At 34.9% G+C, this 22,007-nt stretch overlaps 1 protein-coding gene across 6 annotated transcripts in view; it reads right to left on the reverse strand.

Annotated features, from left to right (window-relative positions):
- The window catches only part of PHKB (phosphorylase kinase regulatory subunit beta), a 216,641-nt gene that overhangs the window by 139,335 nt on the left and 55,299 nt on the right, over window positions 1–22,007 (reverse strand). For all 6 annotated transcript variants that reach the window (XM_004264871.3, XM_033418877.2, XM_004264872.4 and 3 more), the window contains 3 exons: window positions 17,828–17,935; window positions 14,985–15,065; window positions 6,189–6,304 (listed from right to left, as the gene is read on the reverse strand). In XM_004264871.3, the coding sequence (XP_004264919.1) occupies window positions 6,189–6,304; window positions 14,985–15,065; window positions 17,828–17,935 (305 nt within the window). The remainder of the gene's footprint in view (window positions 1–6,188; window positions 6,305–14,984; window positions 15,066–17,827; window positions 17,936–22,007) is intronic.

The following is a 22,007-nucleotide window of genomic DNA, read 5'->3' on the forward strand; positions in this document are numbered from 1 at the left end:
GCATGCAAAAACATTCACTGCCGACTGGTTTTTTTGCTTAAGGATGTGTCCCCAATGCCCTAGGAGTCTCCATTAGCCCCCAGTGCACCAACGCTTACAGGCATTTAACCTAGTAATACCAGAAAACTTCCACTTACAGTGCGAGGTATATGTGTTATTAAGACTATTCACAGTATTTTGAGAAGTGAGAGAAAATAACTTATTCAAAAGGCAAATACATAAAAAATTCTGTACTGGAGGAGATACATAATATAGCCAGTCCAAGGTTCTATGTTTAAAAATGATGCAAAAAGACAGCTAAGGGATGAATTTGGAAACTGTCTTCTAAATAAAGCATTACAAAAGAAAGAAACACTGTACCTGGACTAGAGAAAAGGTCAAATTCTTAACATTTTAATTTTCTTTCCCAATGCAATTGGTTGAATAATTGGACTTAATTGAAATTCACAAATATGTTAATTTATTATTTACTGGTTATTTAAAACTCTGGCAACAGCAAGCTATTTAGAAACAGAAACACACTCCTACTGTGATCTTACATTTATTGGCAAATATAATACGTATGTTGTAAGAATTAAAAGTATTTTACTGGCACAAGACATTATCAGAAAATTATTCCATGATTAGCTAATGCACATATTAATATTAGGTGACTGTAACCAACAGAACATTCACCAATTTGATTCTTGCAAGGCGTTACCTCAACACTTACTTACGGGAACTAAAGTAAAATGATGTTTACCTGGGAGATAGTTTGTAATAAAGCTATTTATTGCATAAATGAAAGCTTTCCTAGAAAAGATGATGGGTTTGGACTAGGTGATTTAAAACCCACCATGGAATCCAAAAAATTAACTGGTAAGCATGGAAACTAAATTTACAATCTCCTATTCATTAACCTTATGCTTAAACTCCCTAAGCTATCCAATCATACTTTCTGAAAGAAAAAGGACTTTACAGTACTATAGTTTTAATGGGTGTTCATGAATTGCTCAGTACAGAAAAAATACATAAAATGAAGCAGAATGGATGGATAGCTGTTTGTATCATAGCTCAATGACTGGAACATCAAAAATGACTTAAGGAGACTAAGTAGTTACTTTAAATAACAAGCACTGTATGAAGTAAAATGGCCACTAAAAGCATCTTAAACTGAGTAAAGTAGAGCCATGTGGTTACTTATCTGATATTTTAGTGATAGCTTTCTTTATTGCAAAAGCCTAGAGAACAGAACATAAAACCGTAAAACAGAAAAAAAAAAAAAAACCACACACACAAAAAACCCAATAATCTTTCCATTTGGATATATAACTACAATAATCTTTCCATTTGGGCATATATTACTAAATTACTACTAAGTTATTACAGCTTTCCTTTTTGTTTCCCAATAGCCAAAAAATTCAAAGTTAGGTTTGGGATTCAATTCACATTTTATAGAAGACTCATCTCTTCTCCAAAACAGAGTTTTGGTTTAAAGGGTTTAAAGATAGCCCCAAGGTGTAGAAATATCCTTACATAAATGAGGAAGGGAAAATATTAAAATTAAAAACTTGAATTAAACTTGGAGCAGTTAAGAGGACTACCTGGATATGTAACTCTGGGGATTAAGAATTAGTGTTATAATAAATAGGTACCAAAAGAATATATGAAGGAAAATGCAATTAAATCCAATAATATAAGATTTTTAAATGTAAGGGAATTTATTAAAAGACTTAGAGAATAAACAGAAGAAAAAAGGAGAATTATTTGAAATAGTTCCAGACACCCTAGGAGAAACTAAAAGGAGCATGTTGCTTGAGGAAAGTTAAGTCAACAGAAAAATCGGGAGAGCAGCGAATGGTTACTTAGGAAACATTTAGAGTTATACTGAACTTAGAGCAATGGATTCTTTTACCAAATCCCTGAAAAGGGTGAGGCTGCTGCGAGAATGGTGTTGGTTAAATGTAATGAGATCACTTTTTAGAAAACAATTCTGAAGTTTATCTAAGAAATGCTAAATAATTCAAGAATTTGGACTGAAAGAGATACCAGCAAACCTGGGGCTGAAAAGGGTAGAATCAGGAAGGGACTGACAAAAGCATTATGCTGAATCAAGCTTTACTGATTGCTAAGCAAAGATATCCTTGAAACTTAGCAAAATGTCACCAAGATTGTACACCCTGCCGTTCTTTCAAACTTTAGGAAAACTTTTTCAGACTTTAAATTACAACGTGATACAGTAAAAATAACATTGGATTTGGAGGCCAACCACCTGGAATTCAGTTCTAGCTCTACTCACTTTTGATTTGAATCATTTAAGGAGTGGAGGGGAGGAAATTATAAAACCTTCTAAACTTTAGCTTCCTCCTGTATAAAAGGTAGTAATGTTTCCTGCTTGGCCTAAATAAAAATTATTCTGTAACTGTACAGTGCTACAGATTGCAATTATTAGAGGACCGCTGAGCATGGATGCTGAAGAGAGAGACTCTATCCTCAGAATACTATGTGTAGGGACTTCCCTGGTGGCACAGTAGTTAAGAATCCACCTGCCAACACAGGGGACACGGGTTTGATACCTGGTCCGGGAAGATCCCACACGTCGCGAAGCAACTAAGCGCGTGCACCGCAACTACAGAGCCTGCACTCTAAAGCCCGCACACCTAGAGTCCGTGCTCCACAACAAGAGAAGCCACTGCAGTGAGAAGCCCACGCACCACAACAAAGACTAGCCCTCGCTCGCAGCAACTAGAGAAAGCCCATGCGCAGCAACGAAGACCCAAAAGAGCCAAAAATAAATAAATAAAATAAATAAATTTACTAAAAAAAAAAAAGGAATACTATGTGTGTATGTTTTGGGGGCCCGGGGGCAGTAATCTTCTTTGATCAACATGCAGTTTAGAAGGGATGTGCACACTGTGGCAAAAGAAAAAGGGACATTTACCAAGCCAGTGAGCACAAGGCCTTAGGGAGCATCAAGGCGATAGTCAGATTGTGCTCTCTCTGATTCCTGCTAAGGAGAATTGCATGGCAGAGATGGAGAATGACAAAGAAAGTTAGAGGGCAAAGGGCAGTATGAGTACTTACAGCAAGAATTACTGTTTTATTTCAGGCTTTCTAAAATTATGAGAACAGTTTAAGGATATAACAAGGATATTGCATTAAGCAATCCTTGGATCAGATCCAACTAGGCACAGATAGTTCTGGGATGTCTTACAGCAATAGACTAAGAGGTGTGACTTAATCCCTTACTGGTAGTGGCTCTACATTCTACTCCCTGGGCATAAGCACAGAACAGATTGCCAACAAACACAGGAAAGGATGCTCAACATCACTAATCATTAGAAAATACAAATGAAAACTACAATGAGGTATCACCTCACATCAGTCAGAATGGCCATCATCAAAATATCTACAAACAATAAATGCTGGAGAGGGTGTGGAGAAAAGGGAACCCCCTTGCACTGTTGGTGGGAATGTAAATTGATACAGCCACTATGGAGAACAGTATGGAGGTTCCTTCAAAAACTAAAAAGAGAACTACCATAAGACCCAGCAATCCCACTACTGGGCATATACCCTGAGAAAACCATAATTCAAAAGAGTCATGTACCACAATGGTCACTGCAGCTCTATTTACAATAGCCAGGACATGGAAGCAACCTAAGTGTCCATCGACAGATGAATGGATAAAGAAGATGTGGCACATATACACAATGGAATATTACTCAGCCATAAAAAGAAACGAAATTGAGTTATTTGTAGTGAGTTGGATGGACCTAGAGTCTGTCATACAGAATGAAGTAAGTCAGAAAGAGAAAAACAAATACCGTATGCTAGCACATAATATATGGCATCTAAAAAAAAAAAAAAAAAAAAGACTAGAGGGAAAAATTACTGAACAAAGAAAATGAGAATTCTTAATCAAGAGGTTTTTTTTAATTAAGCAATCTTTTTTTAGTTAGAAACCTAAAATTTAAGCAGTAAATCATATTCAAAGGAAAGGTTGTTCAACCATGGGATCTAAAAAAAAAAATGGTTCTGATGAACCTAGGGGCAGGACAAGAATAAAGATGAAGATGTAGACAATGGACTTGAAGACATGGGGAGGGGGAAGGGTAAGCTGAGACGAAGTCAGAGAGTGGCACTGACATATATACACTACCAAATGTAAAATAGACAGTGGGAAGCAGCTGCATAGCACAGGGAGATCAGCTAGGTGCTTTGTGACCACCTAGAGGGGTGGGATAGGGAGGGTGGGAGGGAGATGCAAGAGGGAGGGGATATGGGGATATATGTATACGTATAGCTGATACACTTCGTTATACAGCAGCAACTAACACAACAATGTAAAGCAATTATACGCCAATAAAGATGTTAAAAAAAATTTAAAAAAAAAAAGAAAGATATTGGTCTTCCACCACTGCTGCCATCACTACGTCCATGAGTGCCTTAGGGCTCAGGTCTCCCGTAGTTTCAAAACAGACCATTTTGGCAGCAGAGGTGACATATCTCAAATAGGCTTGTGGATATCTGAGCTAAGAAACATTTGGGGAAAAAAAAGGTTTGAAGTTCTTTTAAGTGTTCTACCATGGAAAATTAGAAGATGAATGCTAAATGTATAAAACCCATCATCCAAAGCTAAATGGCAAACTTCATTTCCCATCCATTTGAATAAAACTGGCCTGCTACAATTGAGATTAATTTTGCATGGAAAAGGTAGCAAAGAACATCACTTAATGATCTTCCTAGCCTTGAAATAAAATCCTTAATGATTCAGTTTAAAGATGGCACAGTTACAGGAAAACATGTTGGAGCCTCTGTTTTTTTCGCTAGGGACCTCTCAATACCCTCACTTTCTAGGGTTAATGGTAACTTTTACCCAAGGTTCTTTCTGAGCTTACTACAATTTTTATAAATAGGAAAAACCCTACTCCAAATATTTTATACTGAAAATAATGTCAGTGGGACCATACTGGCATATATTAAATATTTATTAAAAAGCAGAAAAGGGGTCTGATAAATCATAAATACTGAAAAGGTAAATTTAAAAAAATCACCTTTTCCAATCATATAAACTTTCTGTCTTGAATTTGACTGATAATCTGGAATGCTGAGAACTTATAGCTGAAATATAATGTTATCTTCCTATTTTTAGTATTTGCCAGAATTTGTTTAATGTCTGAATTGCACTTTACCACAAACTATTTCTCTCCTTTACTGTCTTCCTTACATATTGCTATTATTCTACTCTGTATTATAAAAATGCCTCATATGAATCATAAAACTTATAGGAAAGTTTGTATGTTAGCTGTCCAGAGTTAAATGAAAAATCCTTTGTTTCAATCTTTGTTATTAAAATATTCTTAAATATGTGAGTATACTTACATTTCAGTGTTTACTTATGCCAGGTGTTCAAATGCTTTATATATACTAACTCAATCATTACAACAACTTTATAAAGTAGAGTACATTACTATCTCCATTTTATAAATCAGGAAACTGAGGCACAGAGATCTTATACAGCTAGTGATCTGGAGCCAGTTTTTAGTTTACTAAATATCTTATATCAGCTTAATTTTTTGTGTGTAATTAGTCCTTCTATCCAAAAAAGTAGAGAGCTGCAGATTCCTCTTAACCAGTGTTTCCTAAACTTTCTTCAATTCTCAATAAAGAGACTAAACTGACCTATAGCTGATAACCTTTAGGTTCTTAAATCTTTTACTGTGAAATGGATAGGACTGATTGAGCTACATTTTTTAGTTAAACAAAATATAAAGGGTATGAGTATCTCTTGTTACAATAAAAATCAGCTCTATAACACGAAAGGGAATTTTACATGCAATGCATATACAGTTGCTGTTTGGCAATTTTAATGTACTTGATCTTTCAAACAGTGTCATTTCAGAGAGGAAAAAGAAAATGACTTGGTTGAGCAGAAAGGCCAAGTCTTGGACTGGATACTGATATGCACGTACTGACACCTTGGGAAGCTGGGAAAGACACCCTGCTCTTTTCCTGCATCTGTTGATGGGCACTGAGAGCAGACTCTTCCTTTAATTTTATGTGAATTTCATCTGAATCATATATAGAAAAAAGGAGATGAAAATTACATAGAAACCAGAGTTCTAATCTAGTTCTTTGATTTTTGTTCATGTTCCACACATTTAAATTAAAACAAACAAACAAACACTCAGAAATCAGCAAATTACCTCGAATGCAGCTCTGTGCTGCCATTATTATATTTGCTTCCTCTTTCCCAGACACCAAAGTCAGGCACACGGTAAACTCTTTCTACACAAAATACAAGGTTCTGAATAAAAGAGACCTAAAAGAAAAGAGATGAAACATAAGGACACGTAAAATAACAGGACCTTTAGATATTGATAAGAACAATCAGATATTTGAAAATTTGGATTTGAAATTCAAAATGTATTTGCCTACCAACACTTTTTTAACATGCTGAAATTTTTGTGATTATTATATTACTATGAATACACTCTTATATCCAGTTTTTCTAATATAAAGCCTAAAGTGAGAACCTAGTATAAATAGTACAGAAATAAAATTTAAATCCTGTCAATGTTCCAACTATAATTCTTCAATGATGTATCTATCAACATTACTGTTCATGAGGGCTGTGCCTCTTAAGAATTAAGAAAAATATAAAGCACTGTTTTATACTAGATAATAATATTTGGAATCTAAAATGTCAAATGTTAAAGAAGTCTAACACTTTGGAGATAAAAAGGTATTTTTCAGTTCTAAAATGAGTCAGTCTCATGGTAGATCAACCTAGAGTCTTGAGTTTAGTACTCATGGAATCTGATCTTCCTCCTGCCGTTTCTATAGCTATAGGTACCCATTTTTATACACTCAAAGCTTACAGTTGGAGATGGGCCCAACCAATAGGCCAGAAATCACAGCTTTCATGTAAAGATTTCAAACATTTGATTAAATTTGTACTTTCAATAGTAACTATGGAAAGCAGAGATTATGGTCAGTTCTCACTTAAAAGTTTATTCATTTTAATAAAAACAATATCTTATGTGGGCTACTGGTCCTAATTACAGGGTTTTTAATTTAGTCATCATGTTTGGTTCAATATTGCATACTAAATATGTGCATCTTGTCTACCCTCTGTCTCGTTATCCCTCTAAAATGGTAATACATATTCCCTGACCTCCACCCTACACACCTACTTAATTTAATGCATATATTCTTAAGAATGACACATAATAACACTAAAAACCAAGGTAAAGTTCCACCAGTAGACTAGAAACTTTGAGAAATTACAGAAAAAGAGAAAGCAGTAGGAAAGAATTGGTTGAGAAATCAGAGCAGAGGAAAACACAGCCTCTTAAAATGATTCTTCCTTGTTCTCTAGGGTCTCTAGAAAGTCTCTAAGCCCAGAGTTAACAAATACATTGCTCAAGAGTTGACCAGGAAGCAGTCTACATACGTTCTCTCACAAATGATGAATGGCTGAGGCAGTTGAATCCGTGACCTTTTCATTCTCAATCCCAACATAGAGATATCGGCCCTCAGAGCCAAGAACAGCCCACATATTTCAGTGAAGGAAAAAGCAATTAGGGTGTTGGGGCCTCACACAGAAATATAACAGAGCATTCTAGGTTTTCATAAAACACAAACCTATCCTGTCACTTCTCCACCAAAGAGTGGAGCAGTACACACCTCCAGTAAACATTTTTTTACTTCAAATATTGGGGAGGGTCTTCCCAGCTTTCCCAATTTCTTGTTACCTTACCTATTTCCCTAAGGAAAACCTGCCCATATAAAAATTGTGGTGTAATTTTATAAAACCTGATGTCTTCAGCTTTTCCATGGTCTTTAGAGTTATTTAGATTCTATAAAACGTACAGGAAATACTTAATACTTGTCAGGTCTCCAAGTTAAAAGATTTGAAACCATCTAAATCCTTCTTCCTCTTATGACAAACTTCTTAAGTATATAGTCCATATACTTGCTTCTTCCCCCTCTTAGGAGGACTTTAGGACCAGGGTTGGGCCCAAGTGAGGCAGTATACTCAGGCTGCATGAATGGTGTAATAGTTGGCCAAGAAGGCATTTTTGGCTAATAAGTCCCATAAGTAAAACTAAAATACCACTTACATTCCAGTTCCGCAAAAAAGGAGTTTAGAAATTGCCATTCCACTTCATCCTAACAAATAAAAAGCTTTTTAACTCTTCTTGGATCCATGAGAGGGGGGAGGACACAGAGCAAACTGCTGTCCCAAGACTGGAGAGACCCACAGGCAAAAACAGGCAGTTATGGCTCCCTAGAGCATAGACTCATGAGCAGAAACCACCTAGGGAATCAGTGCTGGGGTAGTAAAATCTGAACTGTAACTGACAAATTGCTAGAGGCTCACTTAAAAACTCTTGAAAGGTAAAAACTCCAGGGCGACCCAGTCATAACAGGGTCCCGACAGTATTGTGAGATTTACCTCCAAGAACTCAGCCAGGTTCCCACAGAAAATATCCTAGGAAAATCCCCTGTAGCTTCCAGCAAGGAGAGGGAAAAAGTAACCATTTTGAAATACATTGAAACATTCTGTTTTTCTTAAGAGGGTCTCCCCTTAGGGGAAACTAGTTAATCAAAGCCAGACCTGCTGGGCTATTTTCAGAGCCTAACTGACTGGGGAAGGGAAATACCCAATTCCAGCCAGCTCTAACCTTCCACATGGGGAACAGAAATTTTCAATTCCAGCCTACCAGAGCCATCCTGTCCTACCTAAGGGGAGAGAAAAAAACTGAAAACACTTATGAAGTTCATAGTCCAGAGGCACAGGCTAACTAACAGACTGGGACCTAACCGTAGGATTATAGAAGGCTAACTAGAAGACTGCCTAGGTCCATGAGCTGATCACGCGCTCTTTGAACCGTTCCTATAAAACTCCTCACTACCTCCTCCAGGTAGGTACACACAGTTTTGAGGTCATTAGACCACTGTAGCCCCCTTTGCCTGGCAAAGCAATAAAGCTATTCTTTTCTACTTCACCCAATAAATAAATAAATACTGCCTAATCATAGCAAAATAATAGCGACAATGTATTGATAACTGATTATGTATGTTTATGACTATATCTTATGTGTGTATATGTTTATGTATGCTTATATATAAATAAAATAAATGACAGCAAAGATACAAGGGATAAGAGGAAAGAATTAGGATTTTTTTGTTATTATAAAGTACTCACACTATGTGTGAAGTAGTATAGTGTTATTTGAAAGTGGACTTACTGTAAATGTATATTGCAAACTCCAGGGCAACAAGTAAAAAAAGTAGGAAAAAAATGAAATGTAAATGATGTGCTAAAAAAGGAGAGAAAACAGAATCATATTAAAAAACTCAATTAGAGCAAAGGGAAAAAAAGAGTGGAAGACAAAAATAGACAAACTATAAGGGCAACAAATAGAAAACAGTAACCAATACAGCAGATAGTAATCCAACCACATCAATAATCACTTTGAATGTCAACGTTCCAAATGCACCTATTAAAAGACAGAGATTGTTAGAGTGGATCAAAAACCATGACCTAACTATATGTTGTCTATAACAAACCCACTTTCACTATAAAGACACATACAGATTTCCAGAAAATAAATGGAGAAAAATATACTATGCTAACACTAATCACCAGATGAGAAAGCTGAAATAGCTATTTAATTTCAAACAGAGCAGACTTCAAAGGAAGGAAAGTTATTAGGGATAAAGAAGGGCATTATATAATAATAAAGGAGTTGATTCTCTAAGAAGACATAACAATCTTTAACATGTATATGCCTAACAACATCAAATTGTGAGGGAAAAAAGCAACAGAATTGGAAAGAGAAACAGATGAATTCTCTATCAGAGTTTAAGACTTCAACACCTCTCTATAAGAAACAGATCCAGCAGGCAGAAAATCAGTAAGGATATAGTTGAACTCAATGACATCATCAATCAACTGGATATAAAGGACATTCACAGACTATTTCACTGCAGAACAGCAGAATATATGTTCTTCTCAAGCTTACATGGAACACTTACAAATACAGACCACATTCTGGGTCAAAACCATACCTTAACAAATGTAAAAAGATATAAATCATACAATGCTCTCAGTCCACAAATGATTAAACTAGAAATCAATAACAGAAAGACAACTGGAAAATCCCCAAACATGAAGATTATATAACATAATACTAATACTATATGGGTCAAAAAAAAATGAAATGAAACAGCTTTTCAAAATTTTAATTCAATTTATAGCATTGAATGCATATATTAAAAAACACGAGATCTAAAATCAATATTCTAAGTTTCTACTTTAGAAAACTAGAAAAAGAGCAAATTAAATCCGAAGGAAGAATAAGTAAAGAAATAATAAGAATTAGTACAGAAACCAATGAAATTGAAAACCAAGGAAATTAAGAGAAAAAAATCAATGAAACCAAAAGCTGGTTCTTTAAAAATTAAATAAATAAGCTTCTAGCTATGCTAACTAAGGAAAAAAGAGAGAGGACACAAATTACTATTAACATAAACAAAAGAGGGGACATCACTACATTTCCCATGGCAATTAAGAGTAAGTAAAGGAATACGAAGAGTAACTCTATGTTCATAAATTTGATAACCCAGATGAAACAGACCAATTCCTTGAGAGCCACAATAAAACAAAACCAACAAAAAAAAAAGAAACAGATAATCTGAATAGACCTGTATCTATTAAAGAAATTGAATCAATAATTATGACCTTCCAAAACAGAAAGCATCAGTTCTAGATGGGTTCACTGGTGAATTATACCAAACATTTAAGGAAGAAATTTTATCAATTCTCTACAATCTCCTTCAAAGGATAAAAGCAGAGGGAATACTTCCTAACCCATTCTGGGAGGCCAGCAATACCTTAACACCCAAACCAAAGACATTTTAAGAAAACTACAGACCAATAACTCTCATGAACATAGATGCAAAAATCCTCAAAAAAATATTTGCAAATTGTGCTTCCTTGGTGGTGCCGTGGTTGAGAATCCACCTGCCAATGCAGGGGACATGGGTTCAAGCCCTGGTCTGGGAAGATCCCACATGCCGCAGAGCAACTAAGCCTGTGTGCCACAACTACTGAGCCTGCGCTCTAGAGCCCGCAAGCCACAACTACTGAGCCCGTGTGCCCTAACTACTGAGCCCAGGCTCCACAACAAAAGAAGCCACTGCAAGGAGAAGCCCATGCACCGCAACAAAGAGTAGCCCCCGCTCACCACAACTAGAGAAAGCCCGCACGCAGCAACGAAGACCCAGTGCAGCCAAAAATAAATAAATTTATAAAAATATATATTTGCAAACTGAATCCAAAAAAGTATAAAAAAGAATTACACCACACCAAGTATAATTTATCTCAGGCATGCCAAGCTAATTCAACATTAGAAAATCTATTACTATAATACATCACAACAAAAGACTAATAAAGAAAAATCACATGATCATTTCAACAGATGAAGAAAAGTATTTGACAAAATCCAATACTGATTCATGATCAAAAATTCTTGGTAAACTAGGAATAGAGGGGAACTTTCTCAACTTGAAATGGACTATCTACAAAATATATACAACTAAAATCATATTTAATGGTGAGAAACTCAATGCTTCCTCACTAAGATCAGGTACAAGGCAAGCATGTTCCTTCTGGCCACTCCTTTTCAAGATCATACTGGAAGTCCTTGCTAATTTAATGGGGCAAGGAAAGGAAATAAAAGGTATTCAGATTGGGAAGGAAAACATGAAACTGTCTTTGGTGGCAGATGACATGATCATCTATGCAGAAAGTCCAAAACAATCAACAAAAAACCCCTGGAACTAATAACCAAATATAACAAGTTGCAGGATACAAGTTTAATATATAAAAGTCAATTACATTCCTATATATCAACAATGAGCAAGTGGAATCTAAAATTAACATCCTCAAAAATGAAACAGGTATAAATCTAAGGAAATATATATAAGATCTATATGAGGAAAACTACAAAACTGATTAATGTCATCAAAGAAGGACTAAATAAATGGAGAGGTATTTCATGTTCGTGAATAGGAAGACTCAATGTTGTAAAGCTATCAGTTCTTCCCAAATTGATCTATATATTCAATACAATCCCAACCAAAGTACCAGCAAGTTATTTTATGGATATTGACAAACTGATTCTAAAGTTTTTACAGAGAGGCAAAAGATCCAGAATAGTCAACCCAATTTTGAAGAAGAACTAAGTCGGAGATATCACACTACCCAATTTCAAGATTTACTATAAAGCTATGGTATTCAACACAGTGTGGCACTGGCAAAAAAATAAACAAACAGATCAAAGGAACAGAAAAGAGAGCCCAGAAATAGAACCCCATAAGTATAGTCAACTGATCTTTAACAAAGGAGCAAAGGTAAAACAATGGAAAAAAGACAGTCTCTTCAACAAATGGTGCTGGAACAAATGGACATCCTCATTAAAACAAAAAAATGAATACAGAAACAGAACTTATATCCTTTACAAAAATAAACTCAAAATGGATCATTGACCTAAATGTAAAAGCAAAACTATAACTCCTAGAAGACAACACAGGAGAAAATCTAGATGACCTTGGGTATAGTGATGCCTTTTTAGATAAAACGTCAAGGAAACAATTTATGAAAGAAATAATTGATAATCTGGACTTCAATACAATTAAAAACTTGCGCTCTGTGAAAAATGATGTCAAGAGATTCAGAAAACAAGCCACAGATTGGGAGAAAATGTTTACAAAAGACACACCTGATAAAGCACTGTTATCCAAAATATACAAAGAACACTTAAAACTCAACAAAAGAAAACAATCTGACCAAAAAAAAATTAATTAACATTCTATGTTTGCAATGCATATTTATAATTCTCCAATTCTGGTATTCTAGCCCTTGAATACTTATAACCCATACCTTTGTTTTATATCCAATTATGAAATATATCCATTTGGATTTTCCATTAAACACCATGTTCTAAATTCTTCCACCATTTGTAAGTACTTCTGAATTCTGTTTTTCACCATAAGACCACTGGTTTACTATGCTCTAGATCTAGAAACACATCTGTGGCTACTGTGTCTTCTTTATCCCCCATATCATTCTGACACCAAGGTCTGCTATTTTTCACACAATTTTTGTTGTCAGAAAGGTTCTGTGAATCTTGACACAGTATCACAATTCTCATGTCTAACATTCAAACCCTCCATCATCTTCCCACCCTAAGCCTGCATGCCTATATGTACTCCACAGTCTGACAGGAAGCGTAGATTCCAATTGGGCTTGGTCTTGCTCATTTCAACTGAAACACTTTTCTATGAACCTTCCTTTAGTCGCAGTTCAAATCTCCCCTACTTGGTGAAAACTCTGACTTCTTTCTCCTAACTCAAACTGCACTAGACCACAGTTCTTAATTTTTCTTTGTTTAATGTGTTTTTCCCCTCCACCTCTAATTAGTATTCAGGTCTACCATCTATTATTTACAATATGAAAATCCCACAAACTCTGAAACTCGTTTTTTCTTAACTCATTTGTCAGCAAAACCCATAACTGACCTCAGATTATCTGCCTTATTTATCGCACTTTATGTGAATATGCATATGTCAATGTAAAAATATTAAGGGGCTATGTATGTGGTTTTGCCCTAAACCCTGCTGGGGTTATAACATAAATAAGGTATCTTATCACCTTTTCAAAACACACAAAAAAATTTGATATCTAAAACTTATTTGGTCCCAAAGGTTTCTTCTTTTTTTTTAATAAATTTATTTATTTATTTTTGGCTGCGTTGGGTCTTCATTGCTGCGCACAGGCTCTCTCTGCTTGTGGCGAGAAGGGGCTACTTTTTGTTGCGGTGTGTGGGCTTCTCATTGCAGTGGCTTCTCTTGTTGCGGAGCACAGGCTCTAGGTGTGCGTGCTTCTGTAGTTGCGGCTCACAGGCTCTAGAGCGCAGGCTCAGTAGTTGTGGCGCACGGGCTCAGTTGCTCCACGGCATGTGGGATCTTCCCGGACCAGGGATTGAACCCGGGTCCCCTGCATTGGCAGGCGGATTCTTAACCACTGAGCCAGCAGGAAAGTCCTAATTTCTTATCATTATTGTTTCTTTATTATTTAGCTACACTTCTAAATAGGTTTTACTTATGTGTATTAAAAAGGCACAACTGGATGAATGTATAAGATTATGAACTACTAGAGGGCAGGACTACATGTACCAATTTCACAGCACCCTCAGTGCAGTTCAGTGATGACTTTGGTGTTTAGTATATGATACAATTGTTCTCCCTGCATGGATCACAGGAGAAAAATAATAAGTATATAATATACCTGCTTTTTGATGGAATTCTCATTGTATATACCATCTCAATAATGAAAGCTTTTTGCTTCAACTGTGGCCATATTTCAAAATGTGTCAGCACGTGGGTCTGTCTGTGTGTTTGTTCAAGCATTATTGCCTATGAAAGAAATGTTTCTCAACTTTGTCATATACATTATTTTCAAATTTCCTAATAAGAATAAGAAAATGGTGCTTATCTTTTGGAAAGCATCAAGAACTCTACTGAGGTTGGACAAATAACAAAATATAATAAACGTATTTTTTTACTTTTAAAAGGATGGGTTACAAAAAGCAATGATATGAAAGAAGACATAATAATTCTAAGAAAATCTGCAAATGCTATTTTATTTTCATTGTTACTAAAATTTCTGAAAGTTACAAGTTTTTATCTCAGATCACTTGAAATATAGCCTTCAGAGGAGTAAAGTTTTATAACCTGTTACATATTTTGTTCATTTTTAAAGTGCTTTGCATTGAAAATATAAAGACTTTTTGCCTGAGTATCCAAAATCTAGTATCTGGCTATATGAATTTAGTAATCCATTTTATACAACTAAAAATAAGTTTGAAAAAGAAGAAAGATATTCTCAGAGATGAAATTTACTACCAGAGAATTTGGGGAAATCATACCTCATCAGTGTTATAGATAATCTGGAGTCCTGAGGAAATCATTTCCACAAGGTAAAGGAGATAGAGTGACACTGCATTTATCTGAAAACAAACATTATAATAGGTTAAAGGAAACAACAAAAATACTATGTTATGAAATTAAATGTAAAAGCTAAAATTACAAGTCTTTTGCTCTAGTAATGGCATATAAAAACTATTCCCTTTCCTATGAAAAATAAAGGAGCTATGGATTTAGTTCATAATAATAAAAGCTCAGCTTTGTATGTAAAACTCTAAAATCCTCAAATTCATTGTGATGGTTATTAACAGCTGATTAGGGACTATTTTTACAACATTTGCTTTCTAAGATTTATTTTTAAACTCTAGATCTGAGTACTTCTACTTTGAAACAGTTTTGCCCCACAGGCTATGTAATGTCAATCCAACTCAAATGTATGTAAATGAAAAAACTGTTTGGCAATTAAGACATTAGGACTATGCCAGTACACCATAAACAATAGGCAGTGCATCTTGTATTCAGAGAATACAGAACTTATGTAAGCAACTGCTGGAACACAGTAATCAATAATTTAAAATCTATTTATGAACAAATGAGTTTTTTCTCTTAGTTTATTAGTTTATTAAAGATAAACATTATATGATCTAAACAAAACAAAGAAAAAGACAATAATGTCCACTTTAACCAAAAATAAAGATTCTCATAGAATTCTGAATAGGATGTGTAAATTTTTTAGAGAAAACAAGCAGTGAAAGATAAATACTACAACATGGACAAACCTTGAAAACATTACACTAAATGAAAGAAATCAGTCACATAAGACCGTATGTTGTATGATTCCATTTATATGAAATGTACAAAATAGGCTTATTCACAGAGACAGAAAGTAGACTGGTAACTGCTTAGGGCTGGGGTCTTTGAAGGAGATGGGGAGTGACTACTAATAGGTACAGGATATCTTTATGGGGTGATGAAGATGTTCTGAAACTGACTGTGATGTTGGCTGCACAACTTTGTGAATATGTTAAAAACCACTGAGTTATATACTTTACATAGGCGAACTGTATATTATGTGAATTATATCTCAATAAAGCTGTTATGTAATAAACAAACAAATAAATAAATGGGAAGCAGTGAAAATTTTTCATTTAGCCAAGAAACTGCTAACTTGAGTTAAAAACAAAGAGAAGGCAAGATGTAATTTTCTCCCCATATAATTCTAACCCAAAAGATTATTACCCAATAACAGCCTTGGTACCTTGTGCCTTCCTTGACTCTCCTCCAGTCCTTTTTGAATAATTGACAGAAAGTTGGGGCAGAAAATTATTTGTGCCCTAGATGCCTTGGACAAAGCAGCCCTGTGCTGCCAGGGCCTACCAGTGGGGGTAGCTCTCTCAGGAACCAGGACTATTGTGAACATCTCCTGATTTCCCAGTACTCAAAGTCCAGTGTGTGTCGGGGGTCTTGTCAAGGTCCAAGTGGGCCACATAAAAAGACAGAGTATTCCAGTTTTTAGGTATTTTAGGTCAACATCAACTCTTGAGGGACTTTTCTCAGATCACAGTAGGGAAGAGTTTCATCCCATTGCCAAGGTCACCCAAATATTTTCTTAGAGCACTGACACTGGCCTGTCAGAAATGACCTCAAAGAAATTTCATTACTATTGACAGCCACTTACAAAAACACCTCAAAGAGCTCACTGCTCTGAATTTCAGGAGGCTTCTGTGAGAAAATAACAGTAAGTGGTAAATTGTACAGGGACTACCAAATAACAGGTTGACCAGCATTTATTTGAAAGCTACCATGTGCCAGGCACTGAGCTTAAATTCTGAGCTGCAAAAATAAGTGAGCCACTATCTTCTGAAAACCCTATGTCAATAGTAAACATATTCGTCAAAGCAAAAGGTACAGAAAACCTAATTAGGTGATAATTACAAGGAGAAGGTTGAGCAGCTACATATTCATGTAACACTAAAACTCCAAGGAACAGGTTACAAATAAGTGTAAGAGTTTCTGCTGCCTAGAAATGGGGACACAACTTTCTGTGTTTGGAGGAGTCATACTTAAGTAAGACATTTCAGATCTCTAGAGAGAGAGGAACTATACAAAGGAGACACTCTTATTTTAGTAAGGAATATATGAATAAGTATTCAATCCTAAAGACTACAGAACCAAATGATGAACAGGAAGAAAATCCATTAAAGATAAACAGCATATATAATATTTGTATCCTAGAAACAAGGCAATAGGATGTCCTGCTAAAAGGAGTACACAGATGTGAGAGAAAAAGTGAAAACAAAACAGTCTTATGCTGTATTCTTAGCATATAACATTTATATACAAAATTTAATATAGTATGTAAGATAAAATTTATAGACTCCAGAAATGCCTTTGGAATTACATTTTAGTGGTATGTTTTTAACGTTATTGAAGGTTGATATATTAAAAATGAACTGTCATGTAACAAAAACTTCTGATTTGCTGTTATATTACTGCTAATTGTCTTTTATTCCCTAGTTCCTAAATATTGAAATTCCTCTAAATTTGGTAATAAGAACAAGCTTTTGTCACTGAAAGAGCTGTAGGATTCCTTCTTCTAGATAGTAATAATATTATAATCTATCCACCTGCCCTTTTTGCTTTTGGACCAATAACACAGTCAAATTTAATGTTCAATCACAATACCTAATTCAGTCCTGGTGGGATTTCTTCATTTCGTGGTTGATTTTCTACTACTGTTTTGAACAATTTATGAAATCTACTTTTTAAAAATTGTAAATAGCCTCAAATCTTCTATGATGTAGAGTATAAATGGAGAAGAAAATTTGTAATCTTCTCTTTTTACCTGAAGATGACCATATTCCTCATAGGAGAGAATCTCATCTCCTGTATGTACGTTGAAAACAGAGTGAAGGCATGTTGTCGGGCGTGGATCCTGCTTAAACTGCTGGACCTAGAATCAAATATAAAATTTGAATAATGCTACTAATTCACATTTTTATCCAAGATCAGAGATTATAAATTATTTTTCAAGACATTTTTTAATGGGGAAAGCAACAGCTTATAGACAGAGGATAGAAAAAAGCAGAAATGTTATTACTTTTTCTAAAGAAACAAAACACAGACAACTCATAACTAGTAATTTAACAGTTAACACGATTGTTAAATACTTAATTGATATTTCACAAACATAGCAACTCAAGTGTAACAGGGAGCTTGTTAATATAGTAGCATTGGCTTTTGTAATGTTTTGCATCTTATTTTAGAGTCAAATAACGGTTTACTCTGTTGGACAGGATTTCAGGGATTGTATCCCACTGTACTGCTATTTGGAAATGCTTACATGACACTCAGTGAAAGAGTGCTTCAGGCGACATTCTAATTCAGTAAGTGTTCAAAACTTCAAATGCTTTTTCTTTCTCCAAGGATCACAAATTGTAACCCATGCTCTTGTCAACGTGTTTTCATTTCTTTTGCCACACATACTCTCATTTCTAAGGCACCAATTCCAAGCAAATACAGGCCATACCTTTACTTATTAACCAAACGAAAAATTTAACCATTTTAGAATACTAAGTAATTACTAAATGACAAAAAGACAAACTCCAAGAACAAACAGATATTAATTCAATTCGGCAAACATTTACTGACCAGTTATATGCCAAGTATGCCAAGTACTAGTTCCTGGAAGTATGAGATGAATAGGAACAATGAATAGAATAACGCATAGCTCTATGTAAGGCAATGACTTTCTTCTCTATTTGATGGTATCTGGGTGTTCATGATCTTGTCTTGTTTCACTTGGCTAAGGAACCACATAGAACCATATTCTCTTCTCTACCTTCAAATTTCTTCTCCATCCTTAAAGTCTTATCTCAAAAAAAACCCCACAAAACCTTCTTTTATAAAGTCCCTTCTGAACCCCAACTAAAATTCCTTCCTTTGGACTCCTACATCAGGGTGCTTATCACTCAATTGTTTCTCCAGTCTTTTATTTTCATTAGTTGTCTGTATCTCCCACTATCTTACAAGCTTCTAGAAGTCACACTATCCAATATGGTAGCCACTAGCTACATGTGACTAATTAAATTAAATTACAATTATATAAAATTTAGAAATTCAGTCCTTCAGTTACACTGGCCCCATATCAAGTATTCAACAGCCACATATGACTAGTGACTTCTGTAACTGTTCAACACAGTAACAGAGAACATTTAGATCATCACAGAAAATTTATTTGACAGTACTGTGCTAGAGAGTTAACACACCTTTGCACCCCCAAGAGCCCTGCAAAATGAAAGTCAGGACCTATCAAAAGATAATCAGAAATGAGAGAGTGAGGGTAAAGGTAGGGATGTACACCCTCTATCTATGTAGTGACCAAGCTATCCAGTGTAACTCAGAGAAGGTGAGAAGGCTACCCCTTCTCAGTATCTGAAACTGCTGGCAATAGTCTTAGACCAGCAGTCCCCAACCAGGGACCGGTTTCATGGAAGACAATTTTTCCACTGATCCACTGGTGGGGGTGTGGGGGGTTGATGGTTCAGGTGGTAATGAGACTGATGGGGAGCGGCAGATGAAGCTTCAATCGCTCGCCCGCTGCTCACCTCCTACTGTACCGCCCAGTTCCTAACAGGCTGCAGACCGGTACCCATCCACGGGCCAGGGGCTGGGGACTCCTGTCTTAGACTACACAAATAGAAATCAATGTGGTCACTACTTTCACAGTACCATGACTATTATCTCAAAGTGTTGAACATTATTCTGGGCTCATAGACAAAAATGTGGTTAAATTAAAACAAAATACATTTTGCCCACTTGATAAGGATCTAGATGGATAAGGTTTTCTTAGTTTAATAAAGTGATTGCTGCAGTTGACAAGGCAGTGTTTGTCATTTGTCTTCAAGACACACAAGTACCCAGCATGAGAATTTATATTCATTCAATCACTGTGTCAGGGGAAAAGCAATTACTAAATGATTAAAGATGCTCAAGTGGGGAATTATATAATTATGCTTTGAGTCTTAAAGCTGTTAAAGACAAATAATTTAAAATTTCAGAAAAAATAAAAGACCCAAACTCTATAAGCTTTGACAATTAATGGGGCATACTGTATGTAAAATATAGACAAAAAGTACTCTTGAAAGCAGTCAAAATCAAGAGGACATCAATTAGTATTGTATGATATCTGGCATTTGGCAAGTAAAAATAAAGAATAATCAAAGTAAAATTTTCTAGATTAAAAAAATCTAGAATAATGTTTTTTATTCTTGTATTTTATTTAGACTTTTCCTGAAAACTTTAATCATTGTGAATAAGTAGTTTATCATTCAGGAAAAGGTACTGAGTATGCTGTCATCCATTTTTAATTTATAGACTTAAAATATGCACTTAGGTGGGAAAAATCATCTCATAAGGGAATCCTGGAAAAATAAACTTTATAAAAGTTTAATGATTTCTCATGAATTAGAAACTACTTGGTAGCATTTTAAATAAATTTTTGAAGGAGATAGAGACAGCAACATTCATAGCCTATTGTAAAGCAAATCCCTGCCTGCTGAACTACTAACTGCAGACTAAATCAATTTTGAAATCTGAATGCTTCTCCTTAAGAAGTGTTAATAAAAATAGGTATATGAACATTTAAAGGTAAAAAACGTCCTAATGTTAATAAGTAGAAATTAATACAAGCAGCAAGCCAATAATAGAAATCAGATTGCTCTACATTCTTCAAATCAAGGAAAACTCTATTCACTCAAATTCATAATAAGTTAAAATATCTCCTTTAGGTAGTATTATTAGAAAATATGTCAGGAAGCATGCTTTACAATGAGAAGCAACAAAAGTGGAGAGCCTTAAACTTTCGAAGTCATGATTTTACTTCAGAAGATGAGCCTTAAGGTTAAAGAGCACTTGAACACTACAAATATGTTTTACTTCAGTTTTAAGTGAAGGCCAAAAGATATAATTTCATATTTAAAAATATGGTAACTGGGGGTGGGGGTGGTGGGATGAATTGGGAGATTGAGATTGACATATATACACTAATATGTATAAAATAGACAACTAGTAAGAACCTGCTGCATAAAAAAAAAATTCAAAAATAAATAAATAAAATGCAATTAAAAAATAAAAATATGGTAACAGTCTCTACTGCTATGGAGTCATTAAGGAAATGGTGAGCACCAATAAGAGGTGAAGGTATGGTGGGACACACTGAGCTGGGTGCATGGTTCATTCCAACTGAGTCGTATGTGGATTACAGTAATATCCTCCATGCCTACTCTAAAGGTTATGGGACTCAAGAAAGATTATAACAATGAAAATGTTTTAAAATTTATAAAACCCTACATTTTGTAGTACGCAGAAATACCTAATCCTAATGTGACCTACACCTTCTTACAACTCACACTTATTTTAATGGTCTACCATCATACCTACATAAGGCAAAAAATGATAATCCTTTGTAATTTAAGGAATTCAAGACAGCTTAAGTCACATTCAAGTGTATTCAAAAGAAAACATAATTGTGAATACTGGTTAGGAAAGTTGAATAATATTTAGAAAAGGACATTAACAATTGGTTAAACAAGCCACAAAGAAAAAAATTTATAGTACATCATTTTCTTCCTTTTGATAAACAATTATAATTTAAGTCCGTCAGCCTGGTTAGCAAACATACGAAATTCATGGCTCTCACAATGTTTCCTTGGGAGAAAAGTTGAATTCATAGACATAAAGCATTCATGAAATGATAAATGTGAAATAAACAGTAAACTTCTCACATAAGAAAAAATAACTTAAATCACACTTACTTCAATCTATATGACATACAAGTTTAATTCAAATATGTCAATATGACATAATACTTTATTTCACACATTGAAAAACCTTTATAATAATGATTTGCAAAGTTAAATCTCAGTAGACAGATTACAGGTTTTTCATATATCTCTTATTATCAGCTGTGAATAAATTTACTTTCTCTGCAAACTAACATTGTTTGGTTGCCATTTTCTGGTGAC

This window comes from Orcinus orca, chromosome 20, assembly GCF_937001465.1.
Source record: "Orcinus orca chromosome 20, mOrcOrc1.1, whole genome shotgun sequence".
Taxonomy (NCBI): Eukaryota; Metazoa; Chordata; class Mammalia; order Artiodactyla; family Delphinidae; genus Orcinus; species Orcinus orca.